This window comes from Falco rusticolus, chromosome Z, assembly GCF_015220075.1.
Source record: "Falco rusticolus isolate bFalRus1 chromosome Z, bFalRus1.pri, whole genome shotgun sequence".
NCBI lineage: Eukaryota > Metazoa > Chordata > Aves > Falconiformes > Falconidae > Falco > Falco rusticolus.
The window spans coordinates 397,646-420,890 of record NC_051210.1 but is presented as its reverse complement, the minus strand read 5'-3'; the positions used below and the strand labels follow the sequence as shown (position 1 = coordinate 420,890).

The window sequence follows — 23,245 nt, the reverse complement described above, 5'->3', positions numbered from 1 at the left end:
ATGCAGCGCATCCCCGCTGGCTGTGTGGGCAGCGAGGGGCATTGCCAGTGAGGGGCAATCACTACCAAATGTAAAGCTGTGCCGGCCAGCAAGGAGGGCAGCCAGCTTGGGAGCCCAGTGTCAGATAGGTACTGGAGAGACTGGAGCATCCAAGTGCTCACTAGCGAGTGACAGCGAGGCTAGACGTGCTTGGTGCATATGTGTCTGTGCGTGGCAGTTGGGGACGTCAGGGCAACCACAGCTGGCTAAAGTCAACTACTAGCATGACCCACGTGTACATACATCACCCATGTGCCTGCATACGTATGCATACATCTATGTGCATGTTTTTCACCAACAGACCTGCGTCTTGAGCAGCCAGAGAGGGGAACCAGACAAGGCTGTGGTTCCTGTCCCTGTTGATAGCCCATTATGGCAGGCTGCGTGCACATGTCTACGTCTACGTGCTCCGCGTGTGTGTGTCTCCTCACGTGCCCACGGGCAAACACGCTCACTCTCACTCCTGGCTGGTCCCAGGTATGCGGCACAGGGCAGGCTGGGCTGCTGGCCTCGGCAGGCCCCCGTGGGGGGAACCCCTTGACACCCAGTGGAGAAAGGGGTTCTGCTGCACTGTTGGACTGTGCTGGGGTCTCTGCCAAGGGCCAGGAAGGAGCAGCCATCCGCTGCTGTGCAGGCAGATAGCCTTTGCACAAGCGAGAAGAGCAGTGCTGCCACTGAATGCCTGTGTGGGTATGTGTACGAGGGAACTGGAGGTTGCTGTAATGAGGACATTCGGGAGAACAATAAATCAGGCCAGTTTGAACTTCAGAACAAGGCTGAGGTTCATTAGCAGCACACACTCATTAACACCACATTTCATGCCCACAGATGGTGCTGAACCACTACGTGTTCAAGGCAGCCAGTACTCCCCGGGCTTGCCCTCCATTCACTGGGAGCACAGGAGCCAGCGGGGCCACGCTGGTGGCTGGTGCTGCCAGGGTCACAGAGGCAGAAGTGTGCAGGCTCTTCCTGGAGGCAAGCCTGGAGTGTCTTCCCTCTCCCACCAGTATGGGACCCTGCCCACGCACAGGCTGGAGGTGATAGCTGCTGCAGGGTGCTGGCAGGCAGAGGGGCTGCTTCGATGGGCCACGTGGCTGCTTGACCTGCTTATTCCTCTGCTTGGCTGTTGCCTCTTCCCCAAAACCAGAGCAGGCTTCTCCCAGCTCTCGCAGTTGTGCTTTTCCAATGACTGGTAACTGATTAGTTGTCCCTGCTGGTCTCTGGGGTCTCTGCTTCCAACCCGTGCCCATACCTTCAAGGGCCTCTGCTGTCATCACAGAAGAGAAGCCTGCTAGCAAGCTCTGCCTCCGCACAGCACAGTCTGACAGCACAAACCAGGCCAGGGCCAGCAGCGCGCTGCTAGCAATGGTACATTACTGCTGCTGGGCCACCAGACAAAAAACAACCCCCTCCAGCATTGCCTCAAGGGCATAAAGAAGAGCAGTTCTTGCTACAACCACTGAGATTTCCATGGAAGTAATTCAACCAAAAGCTGGAAGGAGAGAATTACTCATCACCATGACAGAACATGTGAAAACCAAATCTGTACTCTTCTATAGAGGTTTGCTTTCAAGAGAAAAAAGGAAAAAGTTACTTGAAAGCCCATGACGCATTGAAGAATGACCTGTTGTTCAAGTGAAAACGGCTTGCGCCTCCTATCCGTTTTGAGTATTTGAACAAGAAATCAAAACACAACAAGCAAAAAGCATGTTAAAACTTTCTAGCATGCTCCAGGGGAGTACCATGGCATCACTGACAATTTCTACCAATCATTTGGATTTTGTTTCTGAAACATGCTTTTACACACGGGGAATATTTACCACAGATGTTGACTTTAGCTCCTTTAAATGCTTTTTTTTTTGCATTAATTTTTATTCATCTTTAGTAAGCTGCATAGGAAAATCTTTTAACTGCTGCCATCAGAGGAGCAGGTAAAGCAGTCTGGTGCAGAAATTCAGCTTACAGAATGTTTCTTTCTATGAAAAAATTATATCCAAAGCCATTAACAGATGACAAATATCAAGTGGGGTTTAACTGAACATTCCAGTGTCAGGCAAATCCTGAACAAATTCTGTGGAGAACTGCATGCTCTTGAAAATCTGCATGTCTGTTCTGTCCCTCCAGGGTGGAAGAAGTTCATTCTAAAATCAAAGACAGCAAAATCAAGAAACATTATTACTCGCTGTCTTTGCCAGATCAGTGTAATGAGAAAACCTCCTGTATTAGCAAGTCAGGGAAGAGGCAGCTATTTTGCACTGGGAGGTGCCGGCTCACTACGATCCCAGTAAGAAAGGCACTAAGACTCCATAAAGTATCACCAAATATGCTAATTATTAGAGCTAGCACCGTAAACAGAGGATAACACAGATAATCTTGGGTCCCTTTAAATGCTGGGACCCACAAGCTGTGCGGCACCCGACAGGCTTCCAACCATCATGCAGCATGCCCCGCAGGTCCCATCTGTGGAAGGGGTACCCCACTTTGGTCGTTTGGGCTGTTACAGGATTTTCTCCGAAAAGACCCAGCCCTATTCGTCACCTGTACTCTCAGCCAGAAAGCAGTTTTGCATGAGAACTCCTTGCTGCACTCATGGATAAAGGCAAGGCCAAGGCAGGTGGTATAATTGCTGGGACCAAGTGGGAGCTGCCCTGCTGCCATCACCAGCTGGGGAAGCTCATCCTGCAGCCAAGGGATGTGCCCAGCACCTCCCAGCCTGAGGGCCAGGCAGCGTGGGCCAGCTCAGGTTAACCACCACGGGGGTTCAGCAGCGTGGCCAAAGCTCTGACCCAGAGTGTCCCTTCTCCTCCGAACTGCCCTGAAACATGACATGCCAAATCCTCCGCCTTCTCCAAAGCAGCCACTGCTTGAGATTGAAAGATCTGGTTAAATCGCTTCAATCTGGCAGGTGGGTCAGACAAGAGGCTCACATTTTCCAGGACATCCATCAAACCCCACAAGCTGGTTATTCCCAGTCTCAGTCCCGTCCTCAGCAATCCTCAGCAGACTCCTGTGATGGTTCACCGTTATGTCCCAGTCCATTCCCTGATGTCCAAGTCCGTTCCCCTGAGGGCAATCGGCCTCGGAGTTACTCAGGCTCTTTGCACCCAAATGACTGCTTCTTCCTCAGCCAGCTCTGCTTTCCCCGAGGCAGCCCAACTCATGTGCAATCCCTTTCCTTGACCGGTCTGCAAAGATACCGCATCTTCTTCCCCAGAGATACCGCAATCATCCTCACCAACTCTTTACGGTGCATCCAGCACGGCGCAGGCACACGGAGGGCGTTGATGGGATTCATTCCCGCTGACCACGGAGCTGCAGCCCCACACCGTCCTGTTCGGGAAGCAGAAATTCAAGTGGCAAAGCAAGCGGGCACCGGCACCGGTGTGCAGCTGTGGGGAAGCCAGCCTGACCGGGGGTTTGCTCCCCAGCATCTGCGTGCTCCCCCCTTGCCTTTCTCCCGCGACACCCCTCCCCGACCCCTGCTCCCTCCCGTCCCTCACCGGGGCTTCTCGCAGGCCTGGAAGAGGCCTAAGCTCAAAGGCAGGTGGGCCGCAACGGCAAGCCTTTCCAAACGCCCAGTTCACGGTAGTTTCTCCTCAACGCCGTGCTGCCACCCGCCCAGCACCGCAGGCCCCCGCACCTCCCTCCCCCCGGGCCCGGCCCCGAGGCAGCGGCCTCGCCCAGCAGGGCCCTGCCTCCCGGTGAGAAGCCCGGGCGGGTGCCGCGCCCTGCCGCTGGCGGAGGCGGGGCCGGGGGCCGGGGGCCGGGGGCCGGGGCCGGGGCCGGGGCCGGGGCCGGGGCCGGGGCCGGGGCCGGGGCCAGGACCGGGCCGCCCCCTCCAGCGGCCGCCGCAGCCGCCCCGGCCGCCCCGCTCCGGCCCGGTGCGGCCCCGCCCGCGGCCGGTGGGGGCGGAGCGGCGGCCGGGGGGCGGTCCCGGAAGCACGTGGCCGGGGAGGCGGGGCGCGCCCGCCGCCACTTCCTGCTCGGCGTGTCCCGGTACGGCCGGCAGTGAGTACGCGAGCGGCGCCGGCGCCGCCCGGACCCCGTCCCCGCCCCCTCCCCCGCGCCCTCCCGGCTCCCCGCGCTGCCCCCGGCCCGGCCCGCGCTCCGCCACCGGCAGAGCCGCCCGCCGGCTCCCCCGCCCCGCCCCGCCGGGCCGGCCCCGGCCCTACCGCCCCGGGGCGCTGCTGCCCGCGGGCCTGCCCCCCGCCGCCCCGTGAAGGCCGCCGTGCTCCGGCGCCGCAGCCGGCGGGGTGCCAGTCCCCGTGTCCCTGCGGCCTGCCTCCGCCGGTGCGGCCCCCGGGCGCGGGCCGGGCTCTGGCCGCTGTGCCGGTGTCCAGCGCCGCAACCCCTCCTTGCCATTAAACTCTGCGAGTCGCTGCTGGGTGTCCGTGTGTGTCTCTGGCGGCGGCGTGTCGCGCTCCTTCCGCAGCCCCAGCCGCCGTCGGGCCGGGGGCCGTGCGGGGGCCGCTGGCGGGGCCGGCCTGCGGTAGCTCGGGGCGGCGAAGGTCCCGCCGGCGCCGGGCCGCGGGCGGTACACGGCTGCCAGCAGCGCGCCCGGCCCAGCCCTTGGCCTCTCCCTCTTGCTGCTCCAAGAAGCTCAGGGTTGTGTTTCTTGCACGCGGGCACAGCTCCCTTCAGGTCACCAGACCAGACCTGGTCCCAGTGGAAGGAAAAGCAAATGTATTATTTTGAGGATGTGCGTGCAGTTACTGTTAAACACAATCCTGAAAACTGTTGTTAAAGGGGGAAAAGTAAAAAAAAAAAAAATAATCTTCCAAAAGGCTTGAAGTAAACTTCGAATGTTTTGTTATTTTCCAGGGTTTGGGTGTGGAAGATCTATTCCTGTGATCTCCTGAAGGTATAGCTTGTCACTAGAAAAACATTCACCTTTTCTCCAAAGCTTTTTCTTCTCTCCTTTACACTCACTTGCGCTGTATTTAAAGAAACTACAGAAAAAAAGACACATTTTCTCGAGCGCACAGCAAATCGACATAAACACGCGTTTTACATCTCAGCATCGAGCAGCACAAGTTATCCTTGTGAAGAAACGAGCGGCAAAGTTTAGTCGACAGTAATTAATAGCAAATGTCACTGCTAGATGAGGTTTATGGCAATGTCAACCCTTTTCCTGGCTACTTGAAACTGAGACAGTGGCTACTGTACATACTTGTCGGGGTTTGCTGCGTGAAAACTGAGGGGGTGGCTGCCCTGGAATCTGCCTCATGACATGTTAACATGTTTCACTGTGAGCGCATTTCTCCTCTAGATTGAGCACATCAGCGCAGGGAACAACTCGAGGTGTCTAATGACTGCACACCTCACCTTGGGTGGCAAATGAAGAGAATTTCTCTCTCACATGCTTCACGTGCAGCGTGGTTATCGCTGTAAGCCAAAATCAGATCTGTATAACGTTTGGTACAGAAACACAAAACGGGTGAAGAAAACCCCCGCCTGTCTCCTGGCATTGACCTCTGATAATAAACATATATTGTTGTGCTTTTTATTAAAGAAGTATGTTCAGGTTTGACATCTGCATACCTTTGTAGGGTGGCAAGAAGAACAAAGATGTGACATTCTGGGGCCGTGCTTCATCACAATAATTTTGACTTCTCTCACCTAAGAGGGGTACGCTGCTTTTGGTGAAGGGTACAAAAGTAGTTACCAGCAGCTGAAATGAAAGGTTTCATTTAACTGAATTGGAACAGACAAGTTCTTCATCAGTTTTGCGGTTGTGCCTGTGCAGTATCCTAACAGTCAAAAGGCCTAGGCAGTTTATGTATCACAAATACGACTAAATAGAAAACCGAGAAAAGGTCTAGGCTGCACACAACTGTTGAGTTTGTTGATGTCTCCTGCCATTCCCATGTCTGAACCTCTGCTCTGGTAGATACTTGTGGTTTTAGGAAGTTGTTGCTTATTTCCTCACAAGAACTTTCTTTCCCATTTTATTGTTGTTCCTATCTGTAACAGAGGCTGATGATAGGGTTATGTTGTGTTTTTACCTCCTAAGACAGCAAAGAACACATTTGTTGCTCTATTTTCAACTCGGCCTTTGTCACAAAGTGTTAGATCTGACAGTACTGCAAAGATAAGCAGAGAGCAAGAAAAATAAGGAAATACTTGGAATGCACTGGTGATTTGTGGTAGGAATAGTAGACTTGTCCGAAAAGTCTTATTTGCAAAGGACAAATAATCTTTTTTGCAATTCCTTTTTTGTTTGAGGGTTTTTTCTTTTAAAAAAATCTCAATATTTGAAGTTAAGCAGAATGCATATTTCAAATGGCAAGAGGAAGAGAGGAGAAGGTTATTGTGTAAGCTCTGAAGGAGGAATTTTAAAAGCAAGAGCAGCAGAAGTAACGAAGCTAAGCAGAGGAAAGGAGGAGTTGATTGGGAGAAATGAGGTGCATGAAGGAGGAATGGCCTCGGCATCTTGCTGCCACTGATGCAGAGACCCTTCTGCACGTATGTTACATTTGAGTGTCCCAAACTGCTTTCAAATTTTGGCTGAGGGGGATAGCTGTCCACACCAACTTGAAAATTGCTGTGGGTGCTCAAGATTAACTTGTTTGTGCGTGTTGTCCCTGGCTGCAGGTTGCTGTCGGCACCTCCCTCGTTACTGCTCTGCTGCTGCCAACTTGTTACTTTATCAAGGGGTGGGCTGTTGGTTTTCTTAATGGACTAGATGAAAAGTACTGGCAAGCAGTCTTTGTAAATGACCTGGGGAGATGATCTCCTGCCTTTTCTAACTGTATCTGTCTGGAGTTTTGTTCAAAAACGGTGAAAGGAAATTCAGATAGCTTGTGATGTTTTGATTTTAACATCAGCAGCCATTTACCTGAACTCTCCTCCCTTAGAGCCTACCACAGAGGCAGTCGGGTACTTTTGAGGAAAGTTGTGGTCTGGGTTCACATAGGAATGGGGTTGCGTTGATGAAGGGACGGGGTGCTTTTGTGGCCTAGGGTTTGAGGGTTTTGGGGCGTTTTTTTAAAAGTACGGCAGCCCCGTTCCAAACTATGATGCATCAGTGTGTTGCGCTCTCTGCAGCCTGTATTACCTATCAAACCAGCTAGTCTGTGCATTACTATTATTTTTAATGTGGTTTTCACACTCCGACATGAGGGATGTCTTTATCACAGTCTGGCTGGTAGCAAAAAAGATGATTGCCCCTAAGCTAAACCTTTCACTGGTGAGAAGAAATCAAAATTGCTGAAGACTGGCAGTCAGATATATCTTTCTCTGTTTGAGTATCAGTATGAATACAGTAAGAGACAATCTGAAAAAACAGCAACTTTTTGTCTGTTGAGCTCCAGTTCCCTTTCCTAGCTGCGGTGGTTTTGTCTGCTTTGATGCCAAACACCTGAAAGAGGTTTTTCTCATTCTGTGATGAAGAGGTGGGCATAGCTGTTGCCTGAGTTTGAGGATGGCGAACAGTGGAACTAGGTATCTTCAGACTATGCGGTGATGCTGATGTTTGTTTTTTCCCCAGTGGCCTGCCATACATGCTGAGCAAGAGGAAGAGCCCTTTGTCATTCCAGTTGTGCGTGGACCTGAGAGGAGGAGGACAAGGAGCTGCTGTTTGACCTGAGCTTCTGGGGAGGATAAATTACAGTAAGTGTAGTGCCATGCTGCCTCTTCTTACTCGTCTTAGTTATGCAGCGTCTGTGAGTCAGCTCCTTGGGCACTCTTCGACACTTGTGATCTCAACGGGCTTGTTTAGCTGCATGTTTTCAGCAATGGTCACATACTTACTTTCTGTAACTTCATCCAGCCGGTGACAGAGTGGGAAGGAAAGAGTGCTTGAGTTGGCTTGTCGAGTATCACTAAAATTATGGCATGCTTCAGGGGAATTCTTTAATTTCCTGCATTGGTGACAGTCTCTTTTCTCATGTATAGCAACCACAGATTAATATTGTAAATGTGCTTGATTGGAGCCAGGTCTGCTTTTGTTCTTGCCCTGTGGGTGGGAGCAGACCTGTTTGAAAGGGTGACTCCACATAAAGTTGAGAGAGATGTTTGAAGTATGGGTGCTTCATGGGGTCTGTCAGATGCTTTTCTGTCTTAGTTTTTTACTACCTACAACCGCACAGGTGACCAGCATTTTACTTTCCTCCTATCTATGGCATCCAAACCTAAATACTGGTATAACATAGAGTCATTTAGTTTATTACCGCCAAATTCTGACCTCATTCTTTCCTATTTTATTTGGCATAATAGTTATTATAGTTACCTAAGAACGTGGATGAGATGGGCAGAGCCTAGCAGATACAGAGATACCCTCTTTATCTTCAGGTTATTGCTGCACACATTATGCCACTAAGCAGAGTTCTGCGTTGACAGGTGTAAAAGTTTCGAGGCGATTGTAGTTGCTGTGTGGTTAGGAGAGCTTTTAAAAGAGATTCTAGAGCCTCCCCTCATTAAGTTTTAGGACTGTATTTGCAGGTTAGAAACCCACGTGAGTGTATTTAGAAGGTGGCAGAGCTGAGCACACGCGTGGATGAGTAGGGTTCTGGTGGTCTTTGGATGTGATCTCAGCTGGTGATGACCAGGATGATTTCTTTGAATGACATATGCTGATCTGCTGGAAGCCCCAAAAGAAAAGGTTACAGTGTATGAATTGTATTTTCCTGCTTGTTTGGTCATGGTTTATGTGGTTTTGCTTTGTTTATTTTTGTGGGATAAGTGTTTTCCTCTTTAGTTTGACTTCTGGTGTAACAGGAATACTAATGAGATCAAATGTATCATAATCAGGGAAGAAGCCTGTGCAGGGTGAGCACAGAAAGCTGTGATAGTAAGAGTTCTTCAAATACCATCGTCATGCAAATTACTTCTGTACCAAACTCCTGAATCGAAAAGTTTTTACTTGAGTATTGGTATGTGAATTTCAACAATACCATGCAGCTTACTTCCATGACTGAAAAACTGAACCCCATCTGACAGTATTCATATCTAAAAAAGTTTGTTGGCTTCCCTGGGAGTAACTGTAACACAGAAATAAAGGTAGGCTGTTCAGAGAAAGTATTCCTTTGCCTCTCCTCCAGGCATGATGTGGTAGTGTAAAAGACTTAAAGTATCCTGTGAATTAGGCAAAGTAACTTCAGAAGGTCTCTGGATTTGCTGTAGGCTAGGGAGTAGGTGGTGAGCTGTAGAGACTCACTCTTGGGTTGGGATCGCAGGATAGCTGAGGCTGGAAGGAACCTCTGGCAATTGCCACCTCCAGTCCCCTTGACTCAAAGCAGGGTGACCTAGAGCAGTTTGCTCAGGGCCACGTCCACCTGGGTTTTGAACATCTTCAGGGATGGAGGCTCCGCAAAATGAAAAAAAAAAAAAAAAGGTTTTTTTCTTATGTTTAAGTGAACTTTCCTGTATTTTGATTTTTGTGTCTCTTGCCTGTCGTCATGTTGCTGGCTGCTACTCAGAAGAGCCTGGCTCTGTCCTATTTACTCCCCCCACATCAGGTATTTAGGTGCATTGGTAAGATCCCCCTGAGCCTTCTCTTTTCAAGGATAAACAGTCCCAGCTGTCTTGGCCTGGCCTCATATGACAGATGCTCTCGTTTCAGAGGTCCTTCATTGCACTCACCCCAGTATGTCCATTTTTTCTAGTACTGGAGAGCCCAGAGCTGTACGCAGCACTCCAGATGTAGTCCCATGAGTGCTGACTGGAGCAGAAGGATAATCTCCCTCACCCTGCTGCTGCTGTTCTTCAGGAACCCAGGATGCTTTTTGTCCCAGAAGCTTATTGGCATATGGTCAACTTGGCCCATCCCCAGGTCTCTTTTTGCAAACCTGCTTTCCAGGCAGGAGGCCCTCAGCCTGTCTCCTCCCCAAGTGCAGGACTTGGCATTTACCTTTCTTGTCCTTCATGAGGATCCTCTCTGACCACTTCTCCAGCCTGTTGAGGTGCCTCTGAATGGCAGCCTGACCGTCTGGTGTATCAACCACTCCTCCCCATTTTGAATCAGCTGCAAGCTGCTCAGGGTGCACTTTGTCCCGTCAGCCGACTCTTGTAGCATCCTTGTTTAAAAAGCAGTATGGCTGAGTACATGAGAAGGGGGAGGTTGAGGCTTTAGTCCTAGATCCACCAAAAAGGCCGTTAAAGATTGTAGGTAATTATTGCTTAACTGGTAGCAGCACCGAGATGTCACAGCTAACGTTGAGCTGGGCAGACACTGTTCAGAGGTCTATCTTCCTCAGGTCTCAGAACATTGTAGTTGCATTTTCATGGCTTTGTAACTCAGTTGGTTAAGTCCTGATGGGACCATGCGACCTGCTAGCTTGTATGGAGGATGCAGATTTGTATACTACCTCTACTGTTCTGGTTGGGGTTTTTATGCTACCTTCAGACCTGAGCTTGTGCTGAGCGTCCGTGGGTGCTTTGGTACCATTGCCCTAGCACTTCTCGTCAGAGGGTTAAATTCTGGAGTGCCAGTTCAGGTGACTCTGCAGCCCAGGTGCAGATGGGCTCCAAGTTATTTCTGTCAAATATTGCGAAGTGTTCCTTCCCTGCTCTTTCAGGTATCTACATGTTACTTAGTAAAACAAGTTGCAAAGTACTCAGAATTAATACTAGTTGGCGGAATGATCCAGACTGTGCTTCAGACACTTCTCTGGCTCCCAATTCATGCAGGTACCCTCATTTTGAACCCAGGATAGGAAGGAGCTGAGGAAGCTGAGAGCACATGAAGTGCAACTTTCCGAGGCCAAACTAGCTGAGGTTAAGTGGTAGTTAAAAGTAAAGCAGGTGGACCCTTGAGGAGCGTTTGCTGTTACGGATTTGAGCATGGATTGTTGTAGCTGCTAAGTCTGCTCAGTTTTATGTTCTGTACGCAGAGCTCTGCGACTAACCTTAGCAATTTCAGAAAGACCAGAGGTGTCATTTGAAAGGTTGTTTTGGGCATACATTCATGACCATTCTGATAAAACCTTTTGGCTTTTTTATAGATACAGACTATTCACTTTCCAGAATGTTTGGCGGATATGAAGACGCCGAGGATACTGAAGCGTATGAAGATGAACTTTATAACGAGGAGTCATCCAGTGAGCAGAGCGTTGATAGTGAGGTGGAATTTCATCTGTACAGCCAGATCCACTATTCCCAGAATCTTGGAGAATCCAGCACGCTGGAAGTGGATGAGGAAGCTGACGTTTCAGGAGCCATGGGTCACAGTTCAGCTCTAGCTGAGAAGCAGTATGAAGACAAGAAAATCGCTGAATTAGTTGATCGTGGTGCTCAGCTTTCAGATGACCCTGAGCTCATCGTCTTGTCTGATACACCAGAAGAAGATAGTATTTACAAAATGAAAGCGAAGCACTCAACAAGCTCTTTAGCTCAAGGTAAAACGCATACCCATCCAGGATCTTCCACACCAAATGAGGCCAAAGCTGCTAGATGTAATACCCTGGATCCTGCCGGATCAGGCACAAACATTTCAAGGCCATGGAAAAGCATTAGTGGGAAGCTTAGCCCAGTTAGTTGTGCTGGAGTTCATGACATCCAAGATGTGTTGGTAATAGATGACAGCTCGGAGGAGGAGAGCTTGGTATCTGAAAGTGGTGATGTCCAGAGTTGGATGCTTTTGGGAGCCGGTGCAGATGACAGAGATAAAGATATAATGTTGAACCTTGAAGGCTGTCCAACTTCTGTCAGTGAAGGTTAGTACTTTTTTTTTTAATCACTTGTTTATTCTTCTGTGTGTGGGATGATTTGTCTGCAATGATACTGATGTCAGTGTTTCACATTGTCTAGTTTGTCTAGTTTTGCAGAGTCTGGCTGGAGGCCTGTAGCTAGCGGCTGGTACTGGGTCCGGTCCTGTTCAATTTATTCATCAGTGACCTGGCTGAAGGGACAAAGCACACCCCCAGAAAGTTTGGTGATGATACAAAACTGGGAGGAGCGGCTTGATACATCAGATGGCTGCATTGCCATTCAGTGAGACCTGGGCAGGCTGGAGAGCTGGGTGGAGGGCAACCTAATGAAGTTCAGCAAAGGCCAGTGTAGGGTCCCGCACCTGGGGAGGAACAGCCCCCCACACCAGTACGGGCTGGGGCTGACCTGCTGGGGGGCAGCTCTGCGGACTGGGACCTGGGAGTGCTGGTGGGCAGCAAGATGCCCATGGGCCAGCCGTGTGACTTTGTGGCCAAGGTGGCCAGGGGGATCCTGGGGTCCATGAGGAGGAGCGGGGCCAGCAGGTGGAGGGAGGTGACCCTCCCCCTCTGCTCCGCCCTGGTGAGGCCGCATCTGGAGCGTGTGCCCAGTGCTGGGCTGCCCAGTTCAAGAGGGACAGGGAGCTACTGGAAACGCTCCAGTGGAGGGGTACGAAGCTGATGAGGGGGCTGGAGCATCTCTCTCGTGAGGACAGGCTGAGGGAGCTGGGCCTGTTTAGCCTGGAGGAGACTGAGAGGGGATCTTGTCAGTATCTGCAAATACCTTAAGGGCGAGTGTCAGGAGGACGGGGCTGGGCTCTTTTCAGTGGTGCCCAGTGACAGGACCAGGACGGAGGCAACAGGCACAAACTGCAACACAGGAGGTTCCTTCTGAACACGAGGAAAAACTTCTTTTCTTTGAGGGTGACGGAGTGCTGGAAGAGGCTGCCCAGAGAGGCTGTGGCATCTCCTTCCCTGGAGACATTCAAAAACCACCCGGCCACGACACTGATGTCGACTTTAGGTCACTTAAAGAGTCACCATCAAAAGTATTAGCAAAATAGTTCTAACAGGTATTTGTGGGAGTGCAACTTCACAAGGTTAGATGGCAAGATTCACTCTGTTACTACATAGATAAGTCACACAAAGAATCAAATTTAAAATTAAGCTAGAGTGATTCACACAGATTATAAATGTGACAGAGTAAGGGAGATCCTCCCATTGAGTCACAAGGTTCAGAGTGGACCCCCTTGCTTTCTGAACTCTTAACAGAGCTTAGGTGCCATTAGATCCAGACTTGGTCAATGGTTTATATCTAAAGGAAAGGCAAGCTTTGTTCACAGTTTTAAGATTGATCATAGCGGTTTAGTAGCACGTAATCAATGACTAATTTATTGCTTACAAAGTGAATCAAATAGGATTTACTGTAATCACAACAGTGACTTAATTAGGGATCCAGGATGGTAATACTTATACTATACTTACTATGAGGTACTTAATTCACAAACACATGCACGGACAAGGGATGCTTAACTGCCCGACTCGTTACACAGCGGCCAGGGCCTAACAGGGGTTCCTGAGATTGCAGAGCAGCCCAGGGGAGGGGGCAAGATGATCTCCAGTGGTCCCTGTTTGAAAAGAATGATGAACAGAAAGCGAATCGGAGCGCGTAATGATGCATACAAAACTATGACCAAGGAAACAGCCATTATTTACACCACTTCAATACCATCATTTCAGTAGTGTCATCAGAGTGATTCACAGTGTGAGCTTTCCAACTTGCCTGTACATTTTGTTTTCCTAAGATCATAGAAGAAATTGCAAGGGGAAAGGGGGTTGAAATGAAGAGGGAATACAATGTTTTCTTCTTGTAAACAAAGTATGTAGGAAAAAACAGCCCTTTGAGAACTACAGGCAGAGAGAAAGACAGAGGTAGAAACTGCGTAACAATAAAAAGTTTGAATAGTACCACAGGGCAGGAAAGTAAACAGTGCTCATTGCCCAGGGAGCAGTGTCATTCCTCTTTTCATGTGATGAGGTTTCTGGCCCCCCTGCCCCTGTCTGCCTTGCCTCGTTGCCCCTCAGCAGTGCAGATGCCAGTGCTTGTTTAGGCTTTGCCGCGTGCTAGACCAGAGAAGTTGGAACTCTGATGGAAAGGGATGAGCTGTAACAGGAGAGGGCAAGGAATGGAAGGGAGACCTTCTGAGCTGGTTCCCCTTCCTGAAGCAGGTTGTGTTAACCACTCCTTCAGGAGTCTTGACAGTTTGAGCTGTTGATCTAAAATTTACTGGGACTTCTTGCATAGATTCTGCATTAAGTAATTCAGAGAGATTCCCAATTGCTAAGAACTAACATCTTCACATTTTGGGTATTTCTCAAAATATTCTTCCAAGTTACAGTGTAGAAAGTTAGTAAATGTGATGGTTAATGTGACAGATTTTAGATACGTGTTTGCAATAATCGTACTATGTAATACATACCTCGTCATCAGCAACTAAAAACTCTGCTGGGCAATCCAGCCGTGCTTTTTCCTTGCCCACCGGTTTCCCAGTGCACAAAGATCTTTTCCAGAAACAGCATCCCTTGCCAGTGTGAGAGAAAATGCGACCTGAAGAAAGGCAAGGCTAGCCACATCAGCCACAGCGCTCAGGACCTTTGCAAGACTAAACCCCGTCGTCGTCCCCCCCCCCCCCCCTTTAATATAATTATACCATAATTTTACTAGGTGCGCATGCAAATTGGTGGCGTTTTTTGGTGCAATGAAGTGTTCTGCAGCAGTGATCTAAAGGCTGACACTCATCAAGTTTTTGTAAACTGCTGCTGTTCGCATGCTGCTACTAAGCTGTTTTGAGAGGGGAAAGCTGAGGAGGCCTTTGCCTTCTTTTCTGGCGAAACACCTGTTTCTTGCCTGTAAACGTTCAGTAACTTTTTGCTTAGAGTTGTTCTGTCTGGTTTTGCATAGTACGTGGCTAAGGAGCCCATAGCGTGCACTCAGTCTCAGATTGTTGATTAAAGATGCCAGCGTGCTTGCCCAAGCCTCAGAGATTTAAGAAATGCTTTCCCTCTTCCCAGCGCGATGCTGGAAGAGTGTCAGAGCATTCAGTTGCCATGCCAGAACCCCAGACAGCCACATTATATTTGGAATTTATGTAATTTTTTTTCTCCCCGTGAATCTTTCAAAATGGAGTTTCTGAGAAGCTGCTAAATTTCATTAATATCTTTCTTTTTGTATAGCCGTATCCTATCTTTTTCTTTGAAACTAGAGCTAATTAGCTTGTCTTTTTCTTAAATTACTCTGCCTCTTGGGGAGCAAATGTTTGGTGCCATGTGGTGACTGCTGTAACAGTGATGCAGTTTGTGCCTAGCACCATTAATGCATTTTCTGGGAATTGTCTCTTTTTCTCACAACTGCTGGACAGGCAAATGACCTGGAGCTAGGTTTCCGTTGTTTAGTTTACTCTGTGTATCAATTTGCATTTATGTACCAGAATTGCTGATGGTAGCACTAAACAGTACTCAAGAAAACAGAAGATAAAAAATGTTTAAACAGTACTTGAGACTTCAAGCATATTTCAAAATTCCATATACACATTGTGGTGAACATTCTGTAATTAATTTATTGGAGTGATTATGCTTACTAGGTATACATGAAAATGAAAATTTATGTCTCCGTTCTTTGCCAGTGCTTTGCCTCGCAAAAGTGTGCCAGTGCTAACTGAGAGAGGCTTTTAAAAATCAGCGTGGGCGGTAAATATCAGGAGGCAGTTTTGCTAACTTGTGGTATGCTTTTGTAAGAAATTGGGTAATGTTTTTTATTCATATATACATTCATAGATGCTGAAAATAAGCAAGCTATGTTCAAGGCAGGTAACAGAAGCAGAATTTTCCTGCGCTGTATAAAATTGTCATACTGGTCAGAACTAAAATTGTTGAATTTAATGTAGTCAGTGTAAACACATTTTGAGGGGCTTGAGTGGGAAGTCAAAAGCAGCCACACAAGAAACTCATATAAATACAACTGTTCTGCTCCTACTCTGATTTTTATTCTCCAAGCTACATCAAAACCTCCTCAAAACCCCTTCTTGTGACTTGCCTGGCATCAGTAGTGGTTTTGCCAACAGCAGCCTCGTGCCTGGAGGAATGGGACATAAGCAACATGCATGAGGCACGTGCAGCCGTTTGGGAGCAGGTGCTGGTACGCACACCTCTCTCTTCATCTCAGCTTTTGCCTTTCTACAGATGTATGACTTTGCAGAAAGCCTCAACCTTTGCACAGTTCTTCCAACTGAGAATGAGTTCACGGTGATACATTTGACTCCACTGTATGTAGCGGGCAGAGCAGAGGGCCATGCCCCCGTGCTGGCCTGACGTAGACACATGCCCGAGGTGGAGTGGGTACCACAAGGCTGGGCTCTGGTCAAACCTCAGGTTCTCGACCACCTCCCAGATTCCAGTGAATGTTATTCAGGTAGCTCTGGCATGCAAAAATTGGGTTCGGCTGGTCTGTTTCTAATGGTGATGGGGTTGCAAAGACAGAGGCTTAAAATAAATCATTGTGGTATGTACGTGTATGTATGTAATGAAAAGCCAAAACAGTATCAAAATAGTTTTAGGGAACAAAAACCATAAATCTTCCTAATGTAAAGTAACCATAATTTGTTTATTGAGCTTACGCAGCGTTGTATCTCCAGTTCTATAAAGGACTCCCCTGCTGAAACAGAAACATAAAATTTTAAATCTGAAGGAAGAAATGCATTTAAAAAAAAAAAAAATCTGTGTTTTTTCTGGCAAAGATATTATCTGTTAATTCGTTGAAATTATTTTGAGCCGTGTGCACGGTTCTGTTTTCACCATTTCTAAAGAACAAGATCAAGTATGTAGGTGACTACACAGTACGTACATTACTGGTTTAGGGCTTGCAGTATCGGTAAGGATGGATGTAGAGTGGAGTGACTGGTGAATCCTTGCCTTTTCCTTTCTCCCCCAAAACTGCCTGTCTGTAAATGGGATAGACCTCCCGTGACAGTGTCATGGTACGTCCAGTGTCCAGTTTGCTTCACATTAAAAAGGGAACTGAAACATGAATGATTCTGTGACTCTGAGCGTAGCTGATTGTGTCAGTCATTTGATGAGTGTGTTTTCATGTCTGCCTCCCTGAAACAGGGGTGCTGAGGTTCCACTGGAGTCAGAAATAACTCCTCGAGGGAAGGACTTGGGCATATCTCCTTATTCTGCGAACTCCTCTACATGTTATTTGTCTGCCCTGCTCTTGTCTAACAGCCTTATTATTTTTCATGTTCTCTGTAAACAAATAACACTTTCTTGATGCCTCCAATGCACAGAGAGTCTTCTTCCCACACAGCCACTTCTAGCTTCAGTCACTGCTGGCTGCTTTGGCAGAAATGAGCCTGAGAAATGACCTGTGGTTCCTGATAGAAAACCAAGACTCACCTGTACCCTTCCATCTTCAGTTCACATCTCAAACGTTACGGCTGGTCCACAAACACTGCTGTTCAGTACACAGCTGGAAACTTTTCCTGCCGCTTCTACCCTCTTTCCAAGTGGCTTTAGATACCTCTCACTTTTTATTTTGCTTGCCTAACACCACATTAAGCAGCAGCGTATCTCTGCCTGTATTTCTGTAAAATACAGCTTTTTGTCATGCGTCTGCTGGTTGCTCCGTAAGACAGCTGTACAGCTGATTGGCAACATTTCGTTAGCCGGGATATATAGATGAGCACTGGCTTTCTCGCTTCGCGGGGAGGGGTATCAAGCAAAGCGCTTGCTGTGTCTGTAGCGACTCTTGTCCCTCCTTATTCTGACTTTGTTGTTTGTTCTGTGGTGAGATTGCGCATAGCTTGGAAGCGAAGCAGGCGCTGGAATTACAGACGGTCGGCCAAGCTGAAAGACAGTGACCGTGTACCTGTGATGTGTTACTTGCTTCCACTCGGTCGTCGGTGGGTTTCCTTGCAATGGCATTTGGAGAAGCGTGCACTGCTGCTGCTGCTTGGTCTTTGCATAAAGGGTCCTACCTGCTTCCTGTGGTGTTTCAAACCCAGGTAATTCAGCAAATCTAGGTCTTTGGTATGATTTTTCTGATTTTTTTTTTTAATTTTTAGGCTCTAGAAGTAAGTGTGCAAAGAGAATCGTTACAAACTGTACCATATAGTAAATGGCAGTGAGTTCACTTTTAGTGTTGGAGCGTTTCCAGGTCTTTGAAGGAGGGTTCTCCCCTTCCATCCCTTTCCTCCAGTTTGCAGTAAGAGTATATATGATAAGAGCATTAATCTGCTGTAGTTGGAAGTCTTCCACCCATTCCTTCATTAAATGCTTCCTTTTATTGTATTTCCTCTCCCACGTATAGCTGCAATCATAACCTCTGCAATTTGGTTTTTTTCCTCACGGCTTTTGGAAAGACAGCTTTCGAAGGTGCTGCATTGATGTCAGGCCACTAAGGGGTACAAAACCCAATGCATCGTCTGCCTGTTTCATCCTTTGCCCACCCAGTATCGCCCTCGGGCGCAAGAAACTAATGTGATTGCACTCTGCGCTTGGCAGCTTTGTGGTGCGCAGTGGGTAGGGCTGCTTTTGAATCCAAAGTTTCTATAAAATAGCACATAGGTGCTCTGCTGGTCTCCCAGGGAGGGAACGGTTGTTTTCTTCTCTGCTCGTGATTTTTTTTCTTATTAGCGCAGTAAGTGAGGCTTTTACAAGAGCATCGCTAGAGATGCTACTTCCAGCACAAGAAGTTGCTTTTAAAAGTAACAGTCACTGGGTATCAGTCTGTTCTAGTAAAGAGCGTTGTGTCCAGGTGCCTTTGCGGTCATTGCTCCACGGCCTGCAAACCTCGTCAGGCACCCTGGTGCCACCTCCTTAGCAGCTCTCGCCACATTTTCATGACATTTACAGACAGTGACATGGCACACAACCGTTGGAGCAATTCCCATGTGTGCTGCTCGGCGCAGCTGCTGCACGAGGTGTCCCCCCCAGACCAAGGACTGACGTGGCTTCTGTACGGGTGCAGCGCCTGTTCAGCCGGAGCTTGCTCCTGCCCGGGGGCGTAAATAGGTTCTGTAGCAAGGATGACACTGTGCTTTTATTTAAGCATTTTGTTCCACGACTGTGTAGAAGCCGTGTGTGGTGTAGCTTTGGCTCTGGTGGTGACCTCAGACACACGGAAGAGCAGGATGCTCGGAGGAGAAAGCACAAAACTCAGCTGAGGCTTATGGGGTGTTGCAGGATATTTTGAAATCTGTTTGTCACATGATCTTCTAGCTATCTTGAGTAGATGAAGTGATTTTGGTGTTTCCTAACAGAGTGACTTCTGGAATTTGGTAAAATACAAGTATTTTTAATCTTCTCTGTTGACAGGAGTTATGAAGGGAAGCCAGCGTTCAAGGGGTAAATCATTTCACTTGAGGCACAGGATTTTATGTCAACTTTTACTGTCCTGTAAAACTGCCCTATATGAAAAGAAACAGTGAACATAAAACAAAGGGCAAGCTACTATTTCCAAAGCAGTTGTTTCAGCTTTCCATTTTGGCATCTATTTCCATCTTGTTTTCCAGGTTTAGAGGTCTTTCTATACACTGCTTTTTAGCCTGAGTTATCAAGTCTCTCATTTTAGTAAAAAAACCCAAAACAATAAAAGTACATCTTTCAAAGAAAAAAGAAAAAAAAAAAAAAGATTTGAACATTTAGTGAATGAAACGGTTAAAAAAAAAAAAAAAAAGGTAATTTGAAAGCATTTCATTTGACCCTCTTCCCTAAAAAATAATACAGGAAGGAGTTTTCTGTTCAGCAGCAGTAACTACAGCTTAAGGAGTCAAAATGAAAACAGCAGTCTCTGATAAATTTAGCTCATTGTTTTATCTCTGTCAGCCATGCTCAAAAAGGAAATACCCTTTGTTAACTATTGGTGTTTCAAATGGCGGCTTCTCGATGTATGACTTAATTTTCTCTTAACTCTGCATGGTACTACAGAAACTATTCAAAGATCTGACCACATCTGTATTTTTTTTTTCCTCTCTGTGCTGTTATTCAAATCCTTTGGTGTATTTTTAAACGGGGAGAAGGGGTAAGCTTATTTCTAAAATGACAAAAAAGTACAGTGAGCTGTGCTTTTCTTCTTTAATTTACCCTTCCCCTTGACAGCTAGTTTTGAACACGACCTTTGCACGATGTAGTATGTTTTTGTTCTAGAGTCTTGTTGGTATTTGTAGCATCAACTTAAATTTTCTACAAAAACGTCTACAAGAAAGTTTTCATTTTGTTAGGCTACAGAAATACTATTTGAGGAGATGTACTTTTTGGATGCTTGAGCTGTGGACTTGCTGGATTGAATTCAGCAAAACTTGCTTTCAAAAGTAAAAAAAAAAAAAAAAGATTTCTTGGTGAAAATTAGTTTTGCAATGAAAATATTTTTCTTATTAATACCTAATGGTATCAGCAAGACTAAGTAAGTGTGGTTCATGTACAAATTCCAATGTCGCAAAAAAAACAAACAAAAAAAAAACCAGGAAAAAAAACCCCCAAACAACAAAACCAAACCAAAAGGCAAGGGTTTGTTCCCGGGCAGTTCTGCGTGGCGGCGCACGGCTGGGTGCTGCAGGCACGTTGCTGCATCTCCACTCGCTGCTGGTCCTTCTTGAGGCCGGGGAGGCTGCTCGGGCGCTGCGGGTCGGTGGCCATCCACGTCACGTCATGTCGAAGGCGGCTCGGTGGCCCCTTGCCGAGGGGTCGCGGGGGCCAAGCTGTTGTGACCCTGGAGCATGGCGTCTCCCCTGGGATGCTGAGGGTGGGCGCTGGGCAGCTGGAGGGGTCAGCTGATGGAAGAGCTCGCAGAAAGATGCCTCGGTGTGAAATTAGCGGCTGTTTGGAAGCAGCCTGTGCCGGGAGTTGTGTTTGTGAGGGCTGGTAAGCCATGCACATGGGACTGCGCTGTCTGTTGCCTGCTGCGAAGCCTGAGGACAGAGGGGTTTCCAAGAGGGGGTGGGAACCTGTGGTCTTTGGTCCCCCTTGCCCAGGCCGTGCCCGTGGCCGTGCTGCGGTCCCGCCAAGCATCCACCGCACCACGGTTCCCCGTCCCATCCCTCCTGAGCAGAGCCAGGCGCGGGGCTGGGGGCTTCATCCCCCTCCAAGGGCGAAACCGGCGGAGTGATGCCAGGTCACGCCGGCTGCCCGGAAAGTAGAAGCTGATGTCACCGCGTTTGGTGTTTTGTCTGTTTGTGGCTGCGTTGCTGAAACCCTTTTATCAGCTTGCTTTCCTCAGAACCGTGCGCTGCTCAACACTGGGACTTTGGCTGTGATGTGAGGGGGTTTTTTTTCTTCTCGCTCCCGTTTGCTAGACCCTTAACGCTACTTCAATGTAGTAGGAGTGTTTTGTGCATGAGTTACTATAGCAGAATGCACCCCGGAGCAGTAATAAGCAGTGGGAATCCACCCACCATGTGGAAGATACAGCACATGCATATGGATATTTTGATTAAAGAAAAAAACTTAATCTTCTTTGCCGTGTAATGTGGATACACTCGAATCTCTTGATTATTTAAGAAAAAAATTAATAAAACTAATAAAGTTCCTTTGCAAATCTGAAGAGATCTAGACTAAGTATACCTGCAGCCTGAGCAGGCCCTTTTATCTGTACAGATTTCTCTGCTATTGTGGACCTTAGCTCTAATTTAAATTTCCCATGGCTTTGGATTGCTGACTAGGTTTTCTGCAAGAGTGCCCATGCTTACATGGTCATATATTCTGGGTGACTTTTTCACTTTTTTCTCTCTCTCTTTTTTTTTTTTTTCTTTTTCCCCCCCTGTTCTGTTGATTGTTATAAGACGAATTTTTTTTTCCCCACTTCTGTCATCAGTTTGATCTTTCTTCCTTGTCCCTGTTTCTTTGGGTTTCTTACAGGTGGGGAAAGACTGTCATACTGCAATTGAATTTTTGAACACTGGTGGGAAACTGATTTAATCCTTCTGAAGGAGAAGTTCAATTTTTTTAAGTAATTAAAAAATGCAACAGAGAATATACTGAAGACAAAGGACTTAAGGGTTTAAAAAGGGAAAAAGTAAAGTTTGAGTTGGGCTACAAAGGGGCATAAATCATGCAGATATGTGCATGAAATAAGCACAGGGAAAACAGCTTATATTAATGAATTTAAAACAGAATGAAAGTAGAGAAGGCCTGGTAGGAGGAATAAGGTGGCTTGTTAATACCTTCTGTGTCTTTCCATTAATAGGAGCACCTAGTGAAAGTGGGTTTGTGCTTTGAAGCTGTGGGCAATATTGACATTCAGAGGAATGCAGAAGGATGGCACATCATTTTGTGAGCCCTTAGGCAGTAATTGGCATGCGTCTAGAGAAATCGGGGCCTTTTCGCCTCAAAGAACTTGCTCCGTTGCCTTCTGGCACGGGATGGGATTCGCTGGGAAGGTTTGAACCGCAAGTGCTGAGTGGTCAAAATGGACATGCATGCAGCACATCTGGTAATCTGTGGGTTTCTTACTGAAGAGCACAGAAAACTTACCCTGTGCTGCCATCATGGTGACCATGAGTCTCGTGACAGCTGGTATGCGGTGGCTCGTCGCTTTTTTAATTTGGAGGAGATACAGAAGTAGATCCTTAGCCTGTTGTAACATCTGTGCATGTTACAGGTAGATACACGCGATGTCTATAACGCAGGCCAGCGAGTCCTGGGATGAATATTGTTGTTGTCTTCATACTCTATTGATGTATATAATTGATATTCCAGTGTTGTTATTAATAAATGTTATATGCCTTTCGTGCCAGTGTTTCCTGCGTACCAATCCCCCTCCAGCATCTTTTGCTAGATGAGAATTGTGGTGTCCACTGGCGAAAAGTCAGTGCATGTCAGTGCACGCCTGGCATTGTTCACCAGCCCCGCGGGCACCACTGTCCGGCGTGCTTGAGGCTGAGCACAGCCCTGCGCCTGCTTTCACATCGTTATTTGACTGTACGGTTTCCCCTCTCGCACTGACAGCGTTTCCAGTCTTCCACGTGCAAATCCAAATCTCTCTCCAATCTCCAGAGAAGCTCAGATTTGGGAGGTTTTGTTCACCGGGACCTGTCCAGTTGCCTGATGCTGCCAGTGCCCTGGTTCTCCCTGGCAGCTCTCGGTGGTCGCACGTGGTCCCCCTGGCCGTGCTGCGGGGCTGGCAGGAGCCGAGGCATGGCAGGCGCCGAGGACCTCGCAGGAGGTTGTACCGGCAGCCTGCCGAGGGTTTCTGGTTAGCAGGGGCATTTCCCATTAACATGGCATGTTGGGCAGTTGTGGAATTTAGCTTGAAGCTGTTTCTTTCTATCTGAAAATTTTTAGCGCCAGGAAGGTTTCCCATCTGCCCGGCTCAACCTCCACTCACTTTCTATGATGGTGGTGATGGTGATGCTTGGGTTTCCTCCTGCTAATGCTCCTGGTTTTACATGGTATGCAATGGTGACAGGTATCCCGGTTACATCTTGGGAGATAATGACATTGTTAGAAATGAGAAAACATGACAATAAAAGCTCTCTCTGTTCAGCCGGCCTTCTTGTGGTGGGTTTGGT

At 47.8% G+C, this 23,245-nt stretch overlaps 1 protein-coding gene and 1 long non-coding RNA gene across 4 annotated transcripts in view; one reads left to right on the top strand and one right to left on the bottom strand.

Annotated features, from left to right (window-relative positions):
* Positions 1 to 803: 803 nt before the first annotated feature.
* On the bottom strand, positions 804 to 3,673 carry LOC119141741. The gene is made up of 2 exons (XR_005102027.1): positions 3,540 to 3,673; positions 804 to 3,369 (listed from the first exon to the last, which is right to left on the bottom strand). It is a non-coding gene; the product is annotated as an uncharacterized LOC119141741 (long non-coding RNA).
* Positions 3,674 to 3,981: 308 nt separating this feature from the next.
* The window catches only part of ZCCHC7 (zinc finger CCHC-type containing 7), a 120,072-nt gene continuing 100,808 nt past the window's right edge, over positions 3,982 to 23,245 (top strand). The window contains exons 1-4 of one of the 3 annotated variants that reach the window (XM_037373542.1): positions 3,982 to 4,035; positions 4,861 to 4,900; positions 7,529 to 7,650; positions 10,983 to 11,693. In XM_037373542.1, the coding sequence (XP_037229439.1) occupies positions 11,006 to 11,693 (688 nt within the window). In that variant the 5' untranslated portion in view covers positions 3,982 to 4,035; positions 4,861 to 4,900; positions 7,529 to 7,650; positions 10,983 to 11,005. Of the gene's footprint in view, positions 4,052 to 4,860; positions 4,901 to 7,528; positions 7,651 to 10,982; positions 11,694 to 23,245 lie in introns of all 3 variants that reach the window. The other 2 variants (XM_037373541.1, XM_037373544.1) reach the window with 2 other exon arrangements.